Raw genomic sequence first — 23114 nt, 5'->3', positions numbered from 1 at the left:
TCATGGCGAACGGGGGAAGTCCCGGACGACTGGAAAAGGGCTAATGTAGTGGCCGTCTTTAAAAAAGAGAAGAAGGCGGATCCTGGGAACTACAGGCCAGTCAGCCTCACCTCAGTCCCTGGAAAAGTCATGGAACAGGTCCTCAAGGAATCAATTCTGAAGCACTTAGAGGAGAGGAAAGTGATCAGGAACAGTCAGCATGGATTCACCAAGGGAAGGTCATACCTGACTAATCTAATCGCCTTCTATGATGAGATTACTGGTTCTGTGGATGAAGGGAAAGCAGTGGATGTATTGTTTCTTGACTTTAGCAAAGCTTTTGACACTGTCTCCCACAGTATTCTTGTCAGCAAGTTAAAGAAGTATGGGCTGGATGAATGCACTATAAGGTGGGTAGAAAGTTGGCTAGATTGTCGGGCTCAACGGGTAGTGATCAATGGCTCCATGTCTAGTTGGCAGCCGGTATCAAGTGGAGTGCCCCAAGGGTCGGTCCTGGGGCCGGTTTTGTTCAATATCTTCATAAATGATCTGGAGGATGGTGTGGACTGCACTCTCAGCAAATTTGCGGATGATACTAAACTAGGAGGAGTGGTAGATACGCTGGAGGGCAGGGATAGGATACAGAGGGACCTAGACAAATTGGAGGATTGGGCCAATAGAAATCTGATGAGGTTCAACAAGGATAAGTGCAGGGTCCTGCACTTAGGACGGAAGAATCCCATGCACCGCTACAGACTAGGGACCGAATAGCTAGGCAGCAGTTCTGCGGAAAAGGACCTAGGGGTGACAGTGGACGAGAAGCTGGATATGAGTCAACAGTGTGCCTTTGTTGCCAAGAAGGCCAATGGCATTTTGGGATGTATAAGTAGGGGCATAGCCAGCAGATCGAGGGACGTGATCGTTCCCCTCTATTTAACATTGGTGAGGCCTCATCTGGAGTACTGTGTCCAGTTTTGGGCCCCGCACTACAAGAAGGATGTGGATAAATTGGAGAGAGTCCAGCAAAGAGCAACAAAAATGATTAGGGGTCTGGAACACATGACTTATGAGGAGAGGCTGAGGGAACTGGGATTGTTTAGTCTGCAGAAGAGAAGAATGAGCGGGGATTTGATAGCTGCTTTCAACTACCTGAGAGGTGGTTCCAAAGAGGATGGTTCTAGACTATTCTGAGTGGTAGAAGAGGACAGGACAAGGAGTAATGGTCTCAAGTTGCAGTGGGGGAGGTCTAGGTTGGATATTAGGAAAAACTTTTTCACTAGGAGGGTGGTGAAACACTGGAATGCGTTACCTAGGGAGGTGGTGGAATCTCCTTCCTTAGAGGTTTTTAAGGTCAGGCTTGACAGAGCCCTGGCTGGGATTATTTAGCTGGGGATTGGTCCTGCTTTGAGCAGGGGGTTGGACTAGATGACCTCCTGAGGTCCCTTCCAACCCTGATATTCTATGATTCTATGAGACTCAAAGAACTTGGCTTGTTTAGCCTAACCAAAAGAAGGCTGAGGGGAGATAGGATTGCTCTCTATAAATATATCAGAGGGATAAATACCAGGGAGGGAGAGGAATTATTTAAGCTCAGTACCAATGTGGACACAAGAACAAATGGATATAAACTGGCCATTGGGAAGTTTAGACTTGAAATTAGACAAAGGTTTCTAACTCTCAGAGGACTGAAGTTCTGGAACAGCCTTCCAAGGGGAGCAGTGGGGACAAAAGACATATCTGGCTTCAAGAATAAGCTTGATAAGTTTATGGAGGAGATGGTATGATGGGTTAGCCTAGTTTTGGCAATAAATTGATCTTTGACTGTTAGCAGTAAAGATGCCCAATGGCCTGTGATGGGATGTTAGATGGGGTGGGATCTGAATTACTACAGAGAATTCTTTCCTGGGTGTCTGGCTGGTGAGTCTTGCCCACATGCTCAGGGTTTAGCGGATTGCCATATTTGGGGTCGGGAAGGAATTTTCCTCCAGGGCAGATTGGCAGAAGACCTGGGGGTCTTTTGCCTTCCTCTGCAGCGTGGAGCACAGGTCACTTGCTGGAGGATTCTCTGCTTGAAGTCTTTAAACCATGTTTTGAGGACTTCAATAGCTCAGACATAGGTTAGCGGTTTATTACAGGAGTGGGTGAGATTCTGTGGCCTGGGTTGTGCAGTAGGTCAGACTTGGCAATCACGATGGTCCCTTCTGACCTTAAAGTCTATGATTCTATTTAGTTGTGGATTGATCCTGCTTTGAGCAGGGGCTTGGACTAGATGACCTCCTGAGGTCCCTTCCAACCTTAATATTCTATATGTTCCCTGTGTAGGGGCTCAGACTAACCAAATCACCCTGACTGTCTCTATGTTAAGTTAAATAGCAATAGACTCAAGGAGCTCAATCTAAGAGGCAGATTTTCGAATCATTTAATGCTTCTCATGGCTCTTTGCTGACCCCTCTTCAATCTATCAACATCCTTCTTGAATTGTAGACACCAGAACTGGATACAAGATTCCAGGAGCGGTTGCACCAATGCCAAAACATAGCAGTAAAATAACCTCTCTACTCCTACTTGAGATTCATCTGTTTACACATCCCAGGATCATATTCTCTCTTTTGGCCACAGCATCACACAGAGTTCCCATTCAGCTGATTATCCACCCCCCCCAAACCCCCAAAATCCTTTTCAGAGTCACTGCTTCCCAGGATAGAGTCCCTCGCCTATAAATATGACTTACATTCTTTGTTTCTAGATATATGCACACAGCCAGGGCTTAAATTCAGCCAGAGCCGAGCTCTGGTAAATATTTTCAAACGCGCAGGGCTGAAGCTGTGAGCCTCGGCACACCCCACAGAGCAGAAGTTCTGAGCCCTGGCACACCTCAGGGGGCTGAAGTAGTCTCATTATGTATATAGGAAGCTGACACACAAAAAGACTAAAGTCACTTGCCCAAGGCCACACAGGCAGTCTGGTGTAGAGCTGGGTAGACCGCAGATCTACCCGCTAGCAGGCTAGCATCCTAACCAGTTTAGTTAGAGGCCTGGTGGATTCTCCAGTCCAAGTCAGGACTGCATGTCTTTCCAAGAGAGCTGCTCTAGCATAAACAGATGTCATGGGTTTGATGGAGAAATCTGGGTGAGGTTCTTAGGCCTGTGCTCTGCAGGTCAGAGTAGGTAACAATGGTCCCTTTTGGCTTTAAAAGCTATTAATGAAACCACTGGATCATCTGTCCTCTCTAGCACACCTAACCAAAGTGCCTCACCTCAGTCGGTGCAAGTGCTGCTGGTGAGCACGTGCACCACCGACAGAACGAGCGTAGTGTGGACATGAACAGCTGATTTCATTACTGTGGTGGCTGTAGGTCGACCTACTTGACTTAATGTTGCGTAGACATGCCACTGTTGTGTAGCACCAACACAGGGTCAAGCTAACCTGCCCTCACCTGGCTTTAATCTACCTGTAATTCAGTGCTGAGCTGAGGGCCAGGTCTATCAAGCCTCCAAGGGCCTCCTTCCCAGCCTCAGGAGCTGCCTGAGGAGAAGGGGATGGAGCTGGGCATCCTGACTCCCCTCAGGACCATTTCCAAGCTGGTGCGGAGTTTCAATTCCTGGAATGTCTGGTTGTCAGGTGCCTTCTACTTCGGGGTGAGTGCCTCAGTGCTGGCTAGAAAGCTTCAGTGTTGGGCCTTCTGCCACCAGGTCCCCCGCCCTGTAGCCAAACTCCTGTCCCAGACCTGCTCCCTGGCTCCATCCCCATGCTTCCAGTAGCTGCTCACCCTCCTCCATAGCCAGACTAGAGAGAGCAGCTACCCAGCACCTGACTAGCTCCCATCCTTCTCCAAAAAGAGCTGGTTTGTTCCCCCCTTGACACCCTGCAGCATTTAACCTCCATGTGCCCCAGGCCTCCTCACATTTCTAGGTGACCCCTTTCCCTCCCTCCCTCCCTTCAGCCAAACTTCCCCACTGGTCATCTCCCCCTCACTGCCCCAGTGTTCCCATCGATCAGAGCTGCTGGAAGGAGGGGAAATTAGGGAGCCATCCAGGATTCCAGCCCAATGCTCTTGTGCCACCCCACTGCCAAGGGACCCATCACCTCCACTCCACATTGGGAGCAGCAGGTGGGAGGGGCAGATGCTGGAAAGCCCCCCCATGCAGAGCTCCAGCTCCACGCAAGGGTGCCTGCCCACACTCTGGAGATGGAGCGACCAACACAACTCATGCCCTGCCCAGTGCCCTTCTCCATGCCTGCCTCTAGTGGAGCTAATGCCCACCTCAGCATTCATTGGGAACAGTGGCTGGTGTTCCATGGACTGTGGTGCTCCCCTTTCTCTACCACCACAGACAGCAGGGTGTAAGATACTAGGGCACAGCAGCTGCAATACTTCAATAGGCCCCACAGGACTTGGACTGGCTCACAGCTGAGGCCCACGAAATCCAGGTCCCTGCCTCTATCAGTGGCCTGCACCTGCTGGCTCAGAGGAATCTGCAAGAGTGTCTCAGCTACTTTCAAATTCTGTTTCCCAGTGAGAACTTGGCTCCCTGAATGCAATGGAGGGAGCGAGACCTTCACTGAGAAGAGACAGCAGCAGCCATCTCAGGTTACAAGTCAGATGGCTCCATCGTGTACACCACATTTATTTAATAAAGGCACACGTTCTCAGGGACGTACAGGAATCGGGCCGCCCACACTGCATGGGCTGGGTGCTGACACAAACCGCTGCTGATGCCGAAATCAGTGGAGTTAGTGCTCTGCCTTTAATCCATTCATTTTGGTTTCCAGATAAGCCTGTACCAATACTGGATCTGTCCAGCCAGCTCTCTAACTAGCCATGCTCACTGGCCAATTCATTATAAACAGCACCATTTAAAGAGGGCTCCATTGAATCAGGGCAAGATCTGGAACAGAACCACATGAGACAAAAGACTGAGCTTAAGGCCAATGAAGGGGAATAAAGCCCTCCCCTAGTAATCAGCAGCCCCATCATATTTCTTCCCCAGTAAGTGTAATGGGGCTGGTATTTTGTATTTAACACCCAAGCAGCAGTAGGGAGGGATCTGTTGCAGAGGAGCATTTGTAAACTCACCATATCATTTAAAAAAAATTGATTTAAAATGTAAGTTCCAACCAAAGTTTGCAGAGAATCCCGAAAGTCACACAGGTGCCTGCCCCTTTAAGAGCCTGGTACAGAGACATGACGTTCTCTCGATTCTGGAAAATAAAGCTCTACAGAAGTGGCGAGCTGGGAAAGGCCACCTGCTCCGGGTGCTGCTGAGCTAGAAATGCTAAAATCACCTCTAATCCTCACCTCCCACTGCCTCATTACAGACCCACTTCCTCCTCAAATCTGTGCATGCCAACAGTACAGTGCCGATCGCACGCCCACTGTATAGCAACAAATCACACACAGTTTTGCTCTATGGACAATCGGCAGGCCGGATACCTGCTGGGATGGCAAAGACAGCAACATAGAATGGTTGTCTGCCATGGATTCCGGCCTCATCCCTTCCAAAGCAGAGTCTCCTGCTAGGCTAAGTCCCCAGCTGCCATGCCTGGGTGTGAGGTGTCAATGTGACTGGCCAGGGTGTCTCCCCTGGCTATCAGATTAAAAACCAGATTTGTGCCTGAGGCAGACCCCTCCTTTCAGGGGGGTTTGCACCAGGCATGCTCTGGCCCAAAGACTCTAGGTTAGGGAGAAGATTGCCATGCCACCCTACTAGCAAGGACAGTTGGAGGTGAAACACCCAGCACGGGGAGACTGCCCATCCCTGTCCTGGAAATGCAGCAGTGGATGCTACAGGCTAACAGACACTGGATCCCCTTCCTCCATCTTCAGGTCTACGCTGCTCCTGAAACCAAGCTAGAGTTGTTTGTCCCCCAAGGGACCCATCACCACCACAAGCGCCAAAGCCTCAGAACAGGCCAGCAGGGTGAGGAAATTCATTGTTTATTCTGTGCCAACAGAGGCTCCTGGGGGAAACGTAAGGCCAGGCCCAAACAAGGCCAGTCCTCTGTGAAGAAAGAAGTGGTTAGGGACTATTTAGAAAAGCTGGACAAGCACAAGTCCATGGGGCCGGATGCGTTGCATCCGAGAGTGCTAAAGGAGTTGGCGGATGTGATTGCAGAGCCATTGGCCATTATCTTTGAAAACTCATGGCGATCGGGGGAGGCCCCGGATGACTGAAAAAGGCTAATGTAGTGCCTATCTTTAAAAAAGGGAAGGAGGAGGATCCGGGGAACTACAGGCCAGTCAGCCTCACCTCAGTCCCTGGAAAAATCATGGAACAGGTCCTCAAGGAATCAATTCTGAAGCACTTAGAGGAGAGGAAGTGATCAGGAACAGTCAGCATGGATTCACAAAGGGTAAGTCATGCCTGACTAATCTAATTGCCTTCTATGACGAGATAACTTGTTCTGTGGATGAGGGGAAAAGCAGTGGACGTGTTGTTCCTTGACTTTAGCAAAGCTTTTGACACTGTCTCCCACAGTATTCTTGCCAGTAAGTTAAAGAAGTATGGACTGGATGAATGGACGATAAGGTGGATAGAAAGATGGCTAGATTGTCGGGCTCAACAGGTAGGATCAATGGCTCCATGTCTAGTCGGCAGCCGGTATCAAGTGGAGCGCCCCAAGGGTCGGTCCTCGGACCAGTTTTGTTCAATATCTTCATAAATGATCTGGTGGATGGTGTGGATTGCACCCTCAGCAAGTTTGCAGACGACACTAAACTGGGAGGAGAGGTAGATATGCTGGAGGGTAGGGATAGGATACAGAGGGACCTAGACAAATTGGAGGATTGGGCCAATAGAAATCTGATGAGGTTCAACAAGGACAAGTGTAGAGTCCTGCACTTAGGACGGAAGAATCCCATGCACCGCTACAGACTAGGGACCGAATGGCTAGGCAGCAGTTCTGCAGAAAAGGACCTAGGGGTCACAGTGGACGAGAAGCTGGACATCAGTCAACAGTGTGCCCTTGTTGCCAAGAAGGCCAATGGCATTTTGGGATGTATAAGTAGGGGCATTGCCAGCAGATCAAGGGACGTGATTGTTCCCCTCTATTCGACATTGGTGAGGCCTTATCTGCAGTACCGTGTCCAGTTTTGGGCCCCACACTACCAGAAGGATGTGGAAAAATTGGAGAGAGTCCAGCGGAGGGCAACAAAAATGATTAGGGGACTGGAACACATGACTTATGAGGAGAGGCTGAGGGAACTGGGATTGTTTAGTCTGCGGAAGAGAAGAATGAGCGGGAATTTGATAGCTGCTTTCAACTACCTGAAAGGGGTTCCGAAGAGGATGGATCTAGACTGTTCTCAGTGGTAGCAGATGACAGAATGAGGAGTAATGGTCTCAAGTTGCAGTGGGGGAGGTTTAGGTTGGATATTAGGAAAAACTTTTTCACTAGGAGGGTGGTGAAACACTGCAATGCGTTACCTAGGGAGGTGGTGGAATCTCCTTCCTTAGGAATTTTTAACGTCAGGCTTGACAAAGCCCTGGCTGGGATGATTTAGTTGGGGATTGGTCCTGCTTTGAGCAGGGGGTTGGACTAGATGACCTCCTGAGGTCCTTTCCAACCCTAATATTCTATGATTCTATGAAATCAGCAGCCAGGAGATTTTTAAGTCTGCTTTGTCCCACACTTTATTGCATTGCCTAGGAGTGAGGCCGAGATGAGTCAAACCAGGCAGAGTTGAGGGGTCCACACACCCCACCCACAGGGAGTCCTAAGCTCTTGAGCACAAACCAGTGACCTTGCACGTCAGGCAAAGGCAGGCAGGTTGCTCAGTGTCAGGAGCCTCATCTCCCAGGACAGCTGGCAGCACATGGCACATCCTGCCTCGCCATCCTCACAGTGTAGTCAGCCTCGACTGGATCAACAGCAAACAACGTGGGAGAGTTCTGATTGACACTGTGTGTTGGTCCCAGCACCTTGGTTCTGCAGAGACATAGATGAGCCCCAAGTCTTGGGCCCAAGCATGCCTAAGTGACCAGGAAAGCCTTTGGGTTTACTGAAGGAAGCTGTCCAGTTTCACCTGGCTGGTGCCAGAGGAGGAAGCTGCTGCAGTTGTGGATGCTGGCCTGGAGACGTTCCTCTTCCTGCTCTTTACAGCTAAGGGACGGATCTCCATTGGGTTTGTCTGAAGGGAAAACTGTCAGGGAAAACAAGTCTGAAAATGGGGAGCAGGGCGATTTATTACCAGCTCCGGGCTAGGCTAACTTTTAAATCAGGACCATGTGGAAGGGTCTCAGACCTGCCCAGAGAACATGGCCACACAAGTGACAGTCCAAGAGCTGCCAATTATTCCATAGTAATCAGATGATTCAGATCCCCGATTCCTTGTGAATGACCTGATTCACATACAGATCAAATACAGCCCCAGGACCTGTGCCCAGGTACATACAAGACCCACAGCAGCACAGTATCTGAGCCACAAGTTCCCAGATTGATCAGGATCTTGTAAGTTTCCCTCAGGAGTTCCCATCAGCCAATCTGTCTCCCTTCCTCCTCCCCCAGTGCCTGAAGAACAGAGCTGTGTTGTGGGACTACACACCAGAACAGTGTCTTTAACCAGACATGTAGTAAGATATTCTGCTCTCCCACCTGGGCCATGTTGGGTGGGCAGTTTAACTTGGTGCATAGAAAACAGATTAAGTAAAATCAGCCTTTTCTGTGGGCAAAGTGCTCGCTTAAACAAGTTCCACCACATTCTCCCTTAAGAGTCCCCAGCCCATTCTCAAGCAAAGCCCATGCATTATTCACCCTAGCTACTCGCCCCAAATGAGAGGGAAGCAAAGCAGAACTTCCTGCCTGCTTATTTCCACAGCGCAGATAGTGGGGAAGGATACGGGCTGTATGAACTTAGTTCTACCTCCTAAGCCATCGTACCCCATTCTCACCTAGAAGAGAAGAGAGGAGATATAACACCACGCAAGGTCTGCCTCTTCACTTGGGTGATGCTAGGTACTTCACCCAAGCTGGAAGCTTGCAGCGTACTGGAAGGGAGGGACAGTTCCAGGCACCTTATAATGTACAGAATGCTTTGGCCAAAGCAGACTAGCAACTAAGGTGTCCAACCCGAGACAATAAAGAAGCCAGAGCTTCAGGAAATGCTGAGCAACCACCCTCTCGAGATCAGGACCCTTTGAGGGTCTCCAAGTTGGCCGCCCAAAGTCACTTTTGAAGAACTTGGCCATATTCTGATGGAACCTCACACAGACAGAACCTCCTCTAAAAAAAATAGGACGTTTAGTCAAGCCCAGTCACTGGGAAACGTGGGGTAGCTACACAAGCCGCCGAGAGCTAGAGCAATGAGGGATCTCAGTGAAGGGCTATGGCCATCTGACTAGCTTCACAGGAAGTGGCTGGTAGTGCATGCGGGAAGACAGAGGGCTCTAAAGGGAAGTCTCTAGCCACATTTCTCACATCCGCAAACCACAGGGAAAGCAAGAGTCTTGTTTTCATTCACTCCCACTTAGATCACTCAGGGGGCTAGAATGCCTATGACTGACCCTTGACAAGCCTCCACCACCGGAGGGCAGGGAGCAGCATCCTTGCTCTGATCGGCCAGAGCACATACTCACAGCTCCTGTGTTCTTGTGTGGCCCCAGCAGGCTGCCCATGGGTGGCTTCCGGGAAAGAACCGAGTTCCTGATGAACGCAGGAAAGAATTCTTCTAGAAGGTCATCCTCTGGCTCACCTACACAGTTCTGTCCCAGGAAAGAGAAGAAAGGCAGCATGAGCCGCTTTACTCCCTGAATTTCATTTACAGAAACAGGTAGCACTGAATACCCCACCAGACAGCTTAGGAATGATTGCTCCTTTACCCCATGGCTTACCCTTTTAAGGTGGACCATGGAACTGCAGCTTCTCAGCTACTCAGTATCAATATCTGTGGTTTCTTGCTATTAAGAACAAAGCTTGGGAGAAAGTGTTTGTGTTTCATGTGGCTAGTAAGACCAGCTCTCTACAAAGTGTTTGCCCCCAGGATCCTTAGAGTTTAACACCACTGGTGTAACTGGCAATAGCAATAGCGTGTGCGCCAGGTGAGTGCACTGTAGAAATGCCCAGAAACTATTGAGAATGGATGGCCTGAAAGCCTAGAATAGCCCTTGGACTTGGGCAGCTGTGTTAGAGCATTCGTCTGAACACTGTCTAGGCCAGTGGTTTTCAAACTTTTTTCCTCATGATCCAGCTAAAGAAAACTGTTGATGCCCATGACCCAACATAATTATATCTTTTAACTAGAGTTTTCATGAAATCATAATACTGCAATACATTCCACTTAACCCACTTTACATATCTAACACTAGCCTTAGTAAGCCTATGGTAAGGAGTGTGGGAGGTGGCCCAGGGTAGGGCAGAGGGTGGGGTGAGGGCTCTGTCTGGAAGTGAGAGCTCTAGCGTGGAGCTGGGGATGAGAGGTTCAGGATGCAGGAGGGGGCTCAGGGCTGGGGCAGAGGGTTAGGACATGGGGGGAGGGTGAGGACTCTGGCTGGGGGTGTGGGCTCTGGGGTGGGGCCAGGGATGAGGAGTTCGGGGTGCAGGCAGCCTGCCCCAGGGCTGGGGCCAGAGAACTCCCCCCAGCCCTCTCCCCACTGGCAGCAGCTAGCTCCAGGGGAAGGGCCTCTCTCGCCCCCTGCTGGCAGGCAGCACAGAGCTCCGGGGGAAGGAGCCCCCCTCTCTCCTTGCTGGCAAGCAGCAAGCAAGCAGCACGGAGTACCGAGCTCCAGGAGAAGGGCCTTTCTCCCCCCATGCAGGCAGGCAGCATGGAGCTCCAGGGGAAGAAGCCCATCTCTCCCCCTGCCAGCTGGCAGCACAGAGCACCGGGGGAAGGCCTCTCTCCCCCTCTGCACAGAGCTCGATGGGAAGGGTCCCCTCTTTCCTGGCTGGCAGCAGCAAGCTCCAGGGCTGGGGGAAAGGTCCGCAGCAGCCCTGCAAGCCCCAACTTGCTCCTCTCCCCAGTTCCCACCCACCCCCTACCTCTTTCCTCTCCAGGTCCCTGCTGCCCCTTTAGAGCTGCTGCCTGGCAACGATAGTTATGATTTGAATCAGTGAGACAACCCAGTGCTGGGCATTCCGCGAACGTCGGGACCTGTACTTTGAAAAACAGTGGTCTAAGCGATGCACCCTGGAGCATGTATTGCAGTACTAAGATCAGGGCATGATGGTTATGCAGCCCAAGAGGAGGGATATTCTGGTCAATTTTTCAAGTCTATTACCAGATCGAGAAAAGCAGGGGATCTAAGCAACTGGTTACTTTACCTCCATTGTTTCCTTCAGAACTTTTTTTGCTACGTTTGTCACAGGAGGCCTGTAAGAAATCAGATCAGTGAGTTGGATATCTATCTGCTGTGGGTTCACTGCTTCAGAGGATTGCAGCCACTAGCAGAGAGTTTACAGGGGAGAGGAACTGATAGATGGAAGGCCAAACAAAGATTAATGTCTCCTAGTGCAATGAATCAAATGGGTAGAGATCCTGATGCTCAGCAGAAACGTGAGCATCAGAGGGACTTAAGCTTAGTCCCCTTGGTCCCACCTAGGGCTGGAGAAAGGGGAGTACTCACGGCTTTTTATCCAGCTTGAGTTTTTTTGCAGGGGTTGTGATTGATTTGTGAGGCTGTTGCTCAGGCGTCTCAACATCAAAGGTGGCGTCCAGGTCGATCTTATCGCTATGGGCCGGGCGGTGGAGCTTTGGGCTCAGCAGTTCCACAGGAGCAGGGCTGCAAGGCCATTTCAGACATGTCAGCCATCAACATCAAATTACATACTGTCCACCAGACAGACAAGAGAAAGACTTTAATGCTCCAAGTTACGCTGTCTATCAGGAGCAGTGGTTGTAAATATTTATATCTTGTCATGGTGCCACAGCCCCTTCTCAGGATAGATACCCCATTGCACAAACACAGAAACTGACGTCTCAGACGACACAGCACAGAGCTAGCATTTGCTGCACCACAGAACTGCACACCTTCATGTAAGCTTCTTCCCTTCAATTTCAGCAGGCTTGGCAGAATTCCTTTTTTTGTTATAATTTTGATAGATAATGTTTATTTTTATGCTTTTTAAAATTCTCAATTTAAATTTTCACAATTTCAGGAAATTATTGGGGTGGGGGGGTGTCAGACAATTTAATGACAACAGATGCAGAGATTCAAAAAGTTAAGGATTTGTAACCATTAACACACAAAAACGGCCAACATCACATCAAAGTCCACAAACTAAACAGCCTTACATCAATCACTAGTTCTCAAACAGCATTTTTCTTTGCCTAGCTGTAAATTATCATTACCACTGATGGAAATATGTTGGCGTAGGTTTGTATATGTACAGTGAAATAGATGTTCGTCGACATTTATTGATAAAAATCAAATCCTTCCAAGCCTAAATTGAAGGCACTTGGATCAAGATTATTATTTACACCCAAAGCCCTTTCCACCCAGAGGGCCTGAGCCTCGTTTGAGGAAACTGTACCCCATGCTCCTTATAGGAGTGCACCTCGAATGCTGTTGCTCAATCTAGATTACCCCATGTGCCATCCAGAGGTGGGGAAGTTACATTGTTTGGAAGGCACTGTAAGCGCAAATGCGTTCCAGCATCACCACATCACGTTCAAGCCTAATATGCAAGCTAGCCTGTTGGGAACTCCTATTCAGCACAGCCTTTCACCCCAGCGTTCTTAACTTGGATTCCCACGTTGATAAATCTCCTAACAAATCCAGAGTAGTTACAATGACACTTCTCTAGTGTTGGGTTATAACAACAGCCGCTAGGAGCAAAACTGGAGTTTCACTCAACCTACCCCTTCATTTTGTTCCCTCAGAGCTTTCCAGATCACACCCGAGTCCCTCTCTGAACACATGCTTCCGGATACCTGCAAACCCCTGTCTTCACATCAGCCTAGCATAAGCGAGAGGGGATGAGAAAGATACAAAAACAAAGATAACGAAACCAAAATTCTTTGAGATGGTTCTGCACATTCATACTTATAGGGACTTGCACCGCCTCCTTCTAGCGGTGTCAGCTAGGGCTCTCCCACACCATTCCTACACACTGAGGGCAAGGCGGTAAAGGGGGCAGAGTGTCCTCACCACCTGCGTTCCTTCCACTGCAAAGCCAGAAACAGAACAAACAAGGACTCTGACAGAGAGGGGGAGGCAGGTGGGAAGGGTAAGCAGGCAGAGCCATCTCAAGGGATGCCGTTACAAGTTAAGTTCATTTCTTCGAGTGGCTCTGCATATTGCCACCTATGGGACAGACTGAGGAGCACTGCTCAAACTCATCTGGAGATGGGAGCAGAGTCCTAACTGAACAGAGACTGAAGCACCGCTTTATCAAATCCAGCATCTGCCCTAGAGACCAAGTCCAAACCATAGTGCATGGTTACAGTGTGCACCGAAGTGCAGGTTGAAGCTCTGCAAATTTCAATGACTGGCACCTGCTTGTGACAAGTGAAGGAAACGTGATCACACTGAAGCAGGTACAGGAACTTTTGCTAGCATGTAACAGTCAGAAATACACTGTTTAATCAAGGGAGAGGCTGGGAAGAAACCATATAACCCAGGTGGTGTTTAGCATACGGCACAAACAATCTAGACGATTTATGACAATTTTTAGTTCTATCTAAATAGTAGGCGAGAGCCCGTCCGGCACACAGTGTGTAGGATGATTCCCCCTTATTAGAGTGCAATGGGGGGGGGGGGGGCGGCGCATGCATGCGGGGAGGGCAGATTACTTGTCTGACTGACATGAAAATCAGAGACACAATGTTGGTGAGATAATATCTTCTATTGGACTGACTTCTGTTGGTGAGAGAGAGAGAGAGAGACAAGCTCATGCAGAGCTCTTCTGACCTGAAGAAGAGTTCTGTATAAGCTTGAAAGCTTGTCTCTCTCATCAACAAAGTAGGTCTACAAAACATATTACCTCACCCAATTTGTCTCTAATATTGTAGCAGTGTTGGTGCTAGGACAACACTGCCTATGAAAATCAGACACCACTTCAGTAAGAACCTGGGATCAGATCTGAGACCTACCTTGTCCTTATGAAAAGGAGTGAAAGGTAGATCAGCCACAAAGCCATTCAATTCACTCACTTTCCTAGCTGACTTGATGGCAATAACAAAAGCTCTTTTGATAGATAAATGCTAGAAAGAACACTCAGCCCAGGGTTCAAGGGGCATGGCCAACAGACAGTATACATTTAATATACTTTTCATAAACCTTTTGACTGAAGAATGAACAAACAGCAATCCACTACTAACTAAAGCATGTTACACAGAAATGGCTGTCAAAGGGACTTTTAACAATGAGTTAGATAAGCCCCAGACTTTAAGTACATTAAGTATTCCAGAACACAAGGAATGAAAGCAGATACAGAGCAATCAGGTTTTCCCTTCTTCTGTGCTTAAAATCTGGTCCACTTTAAAAGCTAATAGCTCTAGTGGACTGTTTTCTATAGTTAATTAGCCTGCCCTGAACAAAGAATGTGACTGCTCAAGAGCAAAGTCCAAGCAGCAATATTGACAAGTGAAGAGATGGTGGGTCTGGGTGAAAAATCTTGTCCTCCTGCTGAGATAGTAGGTCTGGAGACAGAGGGAGACACAGAAAGACCACCTTACGAGTTTCATAACATCTGTTTGTTACCTCCCCTGGTTCCTGATATTTCGGACGAAACATCCCTAATCATTAATTTGTCAAACCATTTTATCTTGTACTAGAATGGGATGTATCTGTACTAGCTGGAATATAAAATATCTAGTGCCTAGTACACTAGCAAAAGCTTTGCCAAGATCAAGTACTGGACAGCAAACTTGTAACCATCTGCTTTAATACATGGCTTGACTTTGGTTCACAGCCTCTGGTTCAGGACTCAGATCTTGCATCAAGCTCAGTGCTCCAGGCTCTCTCTACTACACCCTCGAACTGTCAAATGTTTGATGCATCTGCAGTTCCTGTCAAAGATGGATCCAGTCCACCACTGAGCACATGCATTCTGACTGACCACCATTTGAGAGCGAGTATGATGTTCTGAGACATGGAGATCCACATACGAAGTCTGTCCCAAGTTGATCTGTAGACTGGGACATTCAGTGCTGCATAGCTCTCATTCTCAGATGCACGAATGGAGTCGCATAAGTAGCGGCTGCGATAAGACCAATGAGACCCCAAAATAATTTTACTCTGAGTAGGACCCTGTTGAATTTTTAATAGATACTGGCTCATCTGAAGACATCTGTCCTCCAGTAGCAAGGCTCTCTGGTATGGAGCTTATGCAGGGAATCCCTCAAGTAGGGCATAGAATTGACTTTGGGCGGTTGAGAAGGAGCCCAAGGTCTGAAAGGAGACTGGCTGTCAAAGCAATATGGTGTAATAGGTCCTCAAGCACACTAACTTTCAGTAGTTATCTGTCCAAGCAAGACCTGCTAAATTGACAGCCGATCGCTCTCCCGTCAACCCAGCACGGTGTAGACACGGCAATAAGTTGACCTAAGGTATGCTGACTCCAGCTATGTTATTCACATAGCTGGAGTTGCATAACTTAGGTTGACTTAGCCCCGGAGTGTAGACTTGCCCTTAGGGTTAGGATGGGTATGGAAGTAGGAGCGCCCCTCGGAGGGCATCTGATATAACTTGTCAGCTTTCTTAGACACAGGCTGACAAGCAGCAGGCAAGGTCCATGTGGATTTAGCTGGCTGTAGCAAACCATCTAAGATAGGTACTACTCCTTGAAGTCTACTCCTTAAAGAAGCATCCAAGGATATCAAACACCAGGTGAGAAGTCTCTTCCACAGCCACTGCAGGAAGATTTACAGCAGATACCATACAATCCATTAAACTGTGGAACTGTGTAGCATCCTCAGGAGAGGAGGCTGAAGCCACCCCCACGTTCATCTGGTGATAAATCAGGTTCATAATCCGTTTCCAATTGCTACTACTCAAAGAAGGGAGCTACCTCTTCATCTTCCTCCTCAGACAGCATTTCCTGCCACACCATCTGTAGTGTCAATCCGAGGATCTTTGGATTCCCAGATCCTTTGCAGAAGAAACAATTACCTCTGCCTACACAGAGGATAATAATAAAATTCCTGAGGTAGCCCCCAATAAGGCGATGGGCCACAGGATAGCCAGTTCCCCCAGCAACTAGGGTTCAGGAACATGCCTGCAGGAGGTGGACTATAGGGTGGTATGAACTGAGCCACAGGTCTCTGCATTCTTCCTGTTTTCCTCCTGGTAAAGATCCAGGTCTGTATCAGACATAGAATGCACCAGGGATAACTGCAGATCTGGAGAAGAGTATGGAGATCCAGTTCTTTGTGGGGACCCTATAAAGGTCCTAGGAGGAAGAAGCATAAGGTGTTCAGAGGAAGAACCAGCAGCACACTCTGATCTCTTCTTCCTATCAGAAGACTGAAGCTACAGGGTGGAACAGGTCTTTGCTTTGGAACTGTAGTGGTCTTGGGAGAATCAGATGGATCCGAAAGTTTGATGCACAGTAGCCATTTTGTCCCTATGCCTCTTTTCCTTCGGTGATGGGACAGACAAATGAAAGCATCAATGACCCCGATTCTGACACACCAATCAAATCCATCTTCCTGGATCTAGAAGTGGAATTCGGAACTGACCCTGGACCTGCAGCAGGAGTGGCAGCCATGGGGGTCAGGTATCTACGAGGCACCAGGTACAGCACCAGTGAGGGTGGCCGAACTGTCTCTCTAACTCTCTTCCAGAACTGGGGCAGTTGGATCTGACCATCTGGTCTTCGGTACGGACACGCATAACTTTCGAGGCTTGACTGAGGGAGCTGCAGGAACCCAATCTGGCCCCGACAGTCTGAGGTCTCTTGGAAAACTTAGATTGCTGGGAGCCACTGGAAGCGAGAGGAGCCGAAACCGGTTTCTTAGACCCTGGATCTGAGGAGTGATGGGATCCAAAGGGTCTAGCATCGAGAGCTTCCTTGACAAGGAGGCGCTAAAAACAAGTCTCCCTGTCCTTGAGGGTTCTGGGAGCAAAGGTCTGACAAGTCGAACACCCAGAAAACGAGCACCCGTCTCCCAGGGACCACATGTAATCGTCAGATGCCGGGAAGCCAGCTGGGCAGGAAATGTACGTCCTAAATCCCAGCCTCCTCTGCTTCTTTGAGTCCACCAGACCTGTGAAACACACTCACTATAGTGCAAAGCTCTCTAAAAGAGAATGACTCAGGCTCCAAAGAGCCAGGCCAGGTTCATGTCCATCCAGACGCAGAGTTGGAAGGAAGTGAGGTGGTGAGGGCGCTCCACCCCATCCAGTCTTGCTGTCAGGATGTCAGTGACACAGAGGATGGGCGGGACATGGGAGAGCTCTAGATGACCCTGCTAGAAGAAGGTTCCATGGCCAGGCATCACAGGCAGTGCAGTATGGAATGTGAATGTGCAGAGCCACTTGTAGGTTGCTTAACAAAGGTTAAGCTACCACAATACCTGCCCTACTTCACCCTTAGCTACTGCTTTCAGTTGCATCCCACACCCCAGCTTTCTGTTCCGATTTAAGCGGAAGGCTCTTTGGAGCCAAGATCTCATCCCTATCCTTGTCTGTAGAGCACCCAGTATGCCTCTATGTGCACTACACTGATTCCCAGGGAATGTATCCATCTAACCTTTCGAAGACCAGTCGGCTGAGCGTTTCGCTGGTTACAGATGGCACCTTCAGGGTCTCCTGCAGGATTCCAATCTTCTTCTTCAAACTCTGGGGAAAAAAAGCAAAAGAAAACAATAAAAAAACAAAAAAAAACAGAGCACATAGGAGGAAATGGGAATTCTGTGCCAGAGAGAGTTTGCATCCTCCTGCCCATAATACTCAGGAAAGCACACAGGCTGCAACACAGGGGAGAGACAGAGTCTCAAACAGGATCAGGAGAGAGGCAACAGAATAGGGATGGACAGTGAGCTAGGTGTCTAGCTAGAGCTGGCACGAGTCCTGACTCTGCAGCTGTAGGCCATGGATTGCTGCCAGCTATTGTAGGCTGGAGGATTGGAGGATCTCACCATTATCTCCTTGTCTGAGTTACTCAGATCCTTCTGGGTGCTTTTTAACTCCTCCTTCATCTTCTCCAACTCCAAGAATGTTTTCTGCAGCTGCAGAGTAAGAACAGTTCAACAGTGCAATCTTAGGCAAAGATCACAACCACATATCAGGTATACAACAAGTACAAGCTATCTTTCCCAGTCAGCTTTCAGGCCCTACTGTTTGAGAATTGACCTCCCCATAGTGGAGATGCAGGGCAGCCACTCTAGATCAGTGCTTCTCAAGCTATCTGATGTGGGAGACCAGCAATTTTTTTTTCCAATGTGCGCGCACACTGGCAGCCGATGGCTCGCAGACCGGCCCTGGTCCACGGACCACCACTTTGAGTAGCACTGCTCTAAATCACCTAAATCAGTGTTTTTCAAAGTACGGATCGTGAAATGTCAGGCCCTGCTGATTTAAATTATAAAGATCGTTGCCCGCAGCAGCTCTAAAGGGCCTCGCAGCAGGGAAGGATAAACAAAAATAGATCTGTGACTAGGGTTATTGATTTCAAAAAGGCTAACTTTCAAAAATTAAGAAAATTAGTTAGGGAAGTGGATTGGACTGAAAAACTTCTGGATCTAAAGGCAGAGGAGGCCTGGAATTACTTCAAGTCAAAGTTGCAGAAGCTATCAGAAGCCTGCATCCCAAGAAAGGGGAAAAAATTCATAGGCAGGAGCTGTAGACCAAGCTGGATGAGAAGCATCGAGACAGATGATTAAGAAAAAGCAGAAAGCCTACAAGGAGTGGAAGATGGGAGGAATCAGCAAGGAAAGCTACCTTATTGAGGCCAGAACATGTGGGGATAAAGTGAGAAAGGCCAAAAGTCAAGTAGAGTTGGACCTTGCAAAGGGAATTAAAACCAATAGTAAAAGGTTTTATAGCCATATAAATAAGAAAAAAAAGAAAGAAGGAGGGACCGCGAAACACTGAGGATGGAGTGGAGGTTAAGGATAACCTTGGCATGGCCCAATATCTAACCAAATACTTTAGCCTCATTAAAGATTGAGACAATGAGGAACTTAGGGATAATGGTAGGATGACAAATGGGAATGAAGATATGGAGGTAGACATTACCACATCCGAGGTAGAAGCCAAACTCGAACAGCTTAATGGGACTAAATCAGGGGGCTCAGATAATCTTCATCCAAGAATATTAAAGGAATTGGCACATGAAATTGCAAGCCCATTAGCAAGAATTTTTTAATGAATCTGTAAACTCAGGGGTTGTACCGTATGATTGGAGAATTGCTAACATAGTTCCTATTTTTAAGAAAGGAAAAAAAAATGATCCGGGTAACTACAGGCCTGTTAGTTTGACATCTGTAGTATGCAAGGTCTTGGAAAAATTTTCGAAGGAGAAAGTAGTTAAGGACATTGAGGTCAATGGTAATTGGGACAAAATACAACATGGTTTTACAAAAGATAGATCGTGCCAAACCAACCTGATCTCCTCCTTTGAGAAGGTAACAGATTTTTTTAGACAAAGGAAACGCAGTGGATCTAATTTACCTTGATTTCAGTAAGGCATTTGGTACGGTTCCACACGGGAAATTATTAGCTAAATTGGATCAATATGAAAATTGAAAGGTGGATAAGGAACTGATTAAAGGGGAGACTACAACTGGTCCTACTGAAAAGTGAACTGTCAGGCTGGAGGGAAGTTACTAGTGGAGTTCCTCAGGGATCAGTTTTGGGATGAATCTTATTTAATCTTTTCATTACTGACCTTGGCACAAAAAGTGGGCGTGCGCTAATAAAGTTTGTGGATGATACAAAGCTGGGAGGTATTGCCAATACAGAGAAGGACTGTGATATCATACAGAAGATCTGGATGACCTTTTAAACTGGAGTAATAGTAACAGGATGAAATTTAATAGTGAAAAGTGCAAGGTCATGCATTTAGAAATTAATAATTTTTGTTATAAACTGGGGTGCATCGCTTGGAAGTAACAGAGGAGGAGAAGGACCTCGGATTATTGGTTGACCACAGGATGACTATGAGCCGCCAATGTGATAGGGCCGTGAAAAAAGCTAATGCAGTCTTGGGATGCATCAGGTGAGGTATTTTCAGTAGAGATAAGGAGGTGTTAGTATCATTATACAAGGCACTGGTGAGACCTCATCTGGAATACTGTGTGCAGTTCTGGTCTCCCATGTTGAAGAATTCAAATTCAAACTGGAACAGGTACAGAGAAGGGCTATAGGATGATCTGAGGAATGGAAAACCTGTCTTATGAAAGGAGACTCAAAGAACTTGGCTTGTTTAGCCTAACCAAAAGAAGGCTGAGGGGAGATAGGATTGCTCTCTATAAATGTATCAGAGGGATAAATACCAGGGAGGGAGAGGAATTATTTAAGCTCAGTACCAATGTGGACACAAGAACAAATGGATATAAACTGGCCATCGGGAAGTTTAGACTTGAAATTAGACAAAGCTTTCTAACCCTCAGAGGACTGAAGTTCTGGAACATCCTTCCAAGGGGAGCTAACTGCTGCTGGCAGGGAATCCTCTGGCCCCAGCCCTCAGGCAGCCTACCTGCACCCCAAACTCCTCATCCCTGGCCCCACCCCAGAGCCCGCACTCCCAGCCAGAGCCCTCACACCCCTGCATCCCAACCCTCTGCCCCAGCCCTGAGCCCCCTCCCGTACCCTGAACTCCTCATCCCCAGCTCCACGCTAGAGCCCTCACCCCCAGACAGAGCCCTCACCCCACCCTCTGCCCTACCCTGGGCCACTTCCCACACTCCTTACCATAGGCTTACTAAGGCTAGTGTCTAGTGTTAGTTATGTAAAGTGGGTTAAGCCGGAAGGTATTGCAATATTATGATTTTATGAAAACTAGTTAAAAGATATTATGTTGGGTCATGAGCATCAACAATTTTCTTCACCTGGGTTGCAAGGAAAAGGTTTGAAAAGTACTGGCCTAGACCACTGGCTTACTCCTGGGTAAGCAAGCCACCCCTATTCATTCCCTCAAGTCCTCTGCAGAGGAAATCCCATGGTGGTTTATCTCAGATCCAGCCTCCAGCGGAGAAGTTTCACAGGTGATTTCCTGAGCTTTCAGGCCCAATGGTGACAGCTTTTCTGTGGTTTAACACATGGTGGCAGCAGCTGCACTTTGGTTCAATAATTTGAGTTTCTACAGGATTTCACAGAATCATAGAATATCAGGGTTGGAAGGGACCTCAGGAGGTCATCTAGTCCAACCCCCTGCTCAAAGCAGAACCAATCCCCAATTTTTCCCCCGACCCCTAAATGACCCCCTCAAGGATTGAACTCACAACCCTGGGTTTAGCAGGCCAATGCTCAAACCACTGAGCTATCCCTCCCTCTGATTTGAGACACATCAGATCAAAGGGAATCAGGACTGCCACCTTGCAGGATGGTGATGATGTGGCCTCACCACTCCCACAGGGACAGCAGTTTTGCTGCATCAGCATTAGAACACAAACATGCCAGTCACTGCAACTTCACTAACTCAACTAGTACTGGGGCTAACTTAGTGCTACCCAACAGGAGTTCAGGAAAACAGTTCTGTTCTAGGACCTTGGACTATGACATTATGGACTTCAGTCGTACTGCGACTATACTGCCTGGCTACTCCTAGGTAAGGACAGCCTGTATTCACCCCCTGCCACTCAAAATCACAATACATCTGCTCTGCTGACATTGGAGGGCCGAGGGATTCGTATTTGGCAATGCACTCTCCACTGTGCCTCATCATCAGTCAGGTACAAGTTTCAAGTTGCTACTCAATCCTACCTCCAGTCTGGGTCAGCAGCCACAGACCTCAACCAAATTATCAAGGAATGCCACTGGCCAGGCCAGGACCTGCCAGATCATTGGGGCTGGGAAGGCCATGGCTGCTTGGATACTCAACAGCACATTACCAATGTCACTTCAGCCCCCAAGAACACCTTGCAAAGGCACCTGTTTCAGACAGTGAGCTATACAGGGCAGGGATGGTAGCTTGCTGCAGGGCACAAATGCCTTATACACAAGAGGGCAGAACATTCCATCAGGGGTTAATTATAGCACTTGTTCTGTTACAAGCACTGGACTTGTAAAGAATAAAGAGATTTACTTGGGTTCTTCAACAGCTTAGGATAACAGATTGAAGAGCCCCACTGAGTGGTCAAACACGTGCTCCAAGCACAAGGAAGCACCAGCCGAGCACAAGGAAGCACCAGCCGAATTTTTCAGTTTACCAAGCAGTGGCTAGAGTAACTGATACAGCTGGTTGGACAGAAGCAGCGCTTACTGTGAGTGCAAGGCAGAGGCCGTGGCTGGACACCTACAGAACAGAGATCACCCAGACACTTGATGTGCAACTCCCTGCACTTTCCTTACCTTATTATTGGAAGAAGACAGCTCCTTTTTCAGCTTCTCAGTCATCTCACTAGATGCCTTCCAAGCTTCTTTCAGATTTTCATATTCCCTGGAAAGAGCCCAAACTACAATCACTCTGGGCTTTTGAGATAGAGTTCTTAACTGGAGTCAGTGATCACATGCTGCCTGCAGATACCTGATTCACAGCTCCACGGCTGCAGAACTTTAGGTGCAAGGCTGTTATACAAGAGTCCCCACTGGGGAGAAGCCAACGCTGGATAAATCAATGCTAAACTGCAGCGTGGCAACCACCAGCAGAGCACTGGGCTGGTAAGAGAACAGGCTTAGATAGAGACTGCGCTCAAGTGACTGGAAGGGGCAAAAATGAAAGTCCCTGACTGCAAAATGGAAAGGACTGTGACCTGGGGGACAATGCAGCCTCCCTGCTGAAGGGGCACACGTAGCACTGGTTAAGAAGTGAAGTTCAGAGGCACTTAGGGATATTTGCTATGCAAGTTCATTACCAATTACAATGCAAGTGCAATCATTCTGACTGGCAGTGCCATATAAAATCATGATCACCGAGTTGCCATCAGATTGGAGCAGGCAAAGATGCGGTTTAACACCGTGTGAGCAGAAGGATCTCTGTGTAGGAGCTGGAGCCAGCGCAGATAAGTATGGCAAAAACTTGTGAGCTGAACAATTGGAGCCACAGCAGCACTGCTATCAAGTACTATGTGCCGCATGAATGAGACATTCAGGGAT

At 48.2% G+C, this 23114-nt stretch overlaps 1 protein-coding gene across 7 annotated transcripts in view; it reads right to left on the bottom strand.

Moving 5' to 3' along the window:
- The window catches only part of LOC102935871 (TRAF interacting protein), a 66270-nt gene that overhangs the window by 19560 nt on the left and 23596 nt on the right, over positions 1 to 23114 (bottom strand). For 2 of the 7 annotated variants that reach the window (XM_037905947.2, XM_037905950.2), the window contains exons 9-16: positions 22371 to 22458; positions 17996 to 18085; positions 17608 to 17696; positions 11538 to 11693; positions 11236 to 11284; positions 9555 to 9680; positions 8820 to 8870; positions 8006 to 8110 (exon numbers count right to left, since the gene is read on the bottom strand). In XM_037905947.2, the coding sequence (XP_037761875.1) occupies positions 8006 to 8110; positions 8820 to 8870; positions 9555 to 9680; positions 11236 to 11284; positions 11538 to 11693; positions 17608 to 17696; positions 17996 to 18085; positions 22371 to 22458 (754 nt within the window). Of the gene's footprint in view, positions 1 to 7595; positions 8123 to 8819; positions 9202 to 9554; positions 9681 to 11235; positions 11285 to 11537; positions 11694 to 17607; positions 17697 to 17995; positions 18086 to 22370; positions 22459 to 23114 lie in introns of those variants that run through there. The other 5 variants (XM_043552316.1, XM_037905952.2, XM_037905949.2 and 2 more) reach the window with 4 other exon arrangements.

The sequence above is a fragment of the Chelonia mydas genome, chromosome 7 (assembly GCF_015237465.2).
Source record: "Chelonia mydas isolate rCheMyd1 chromosome 7, rCheMyd1.pri.v2, whole genome shotgun sequence".
NCBI classification, from domain to species: domain Eukaryota; kingdom Metazoa; phylum Chordata; order Testudines; family Cheloniidae; genus Chelonia; species Chelonia mydas.
Note: the sequence above shows the minus strand (reverse complement) of the source record. Positions and strands in the feature narration are given on the sequence as shown.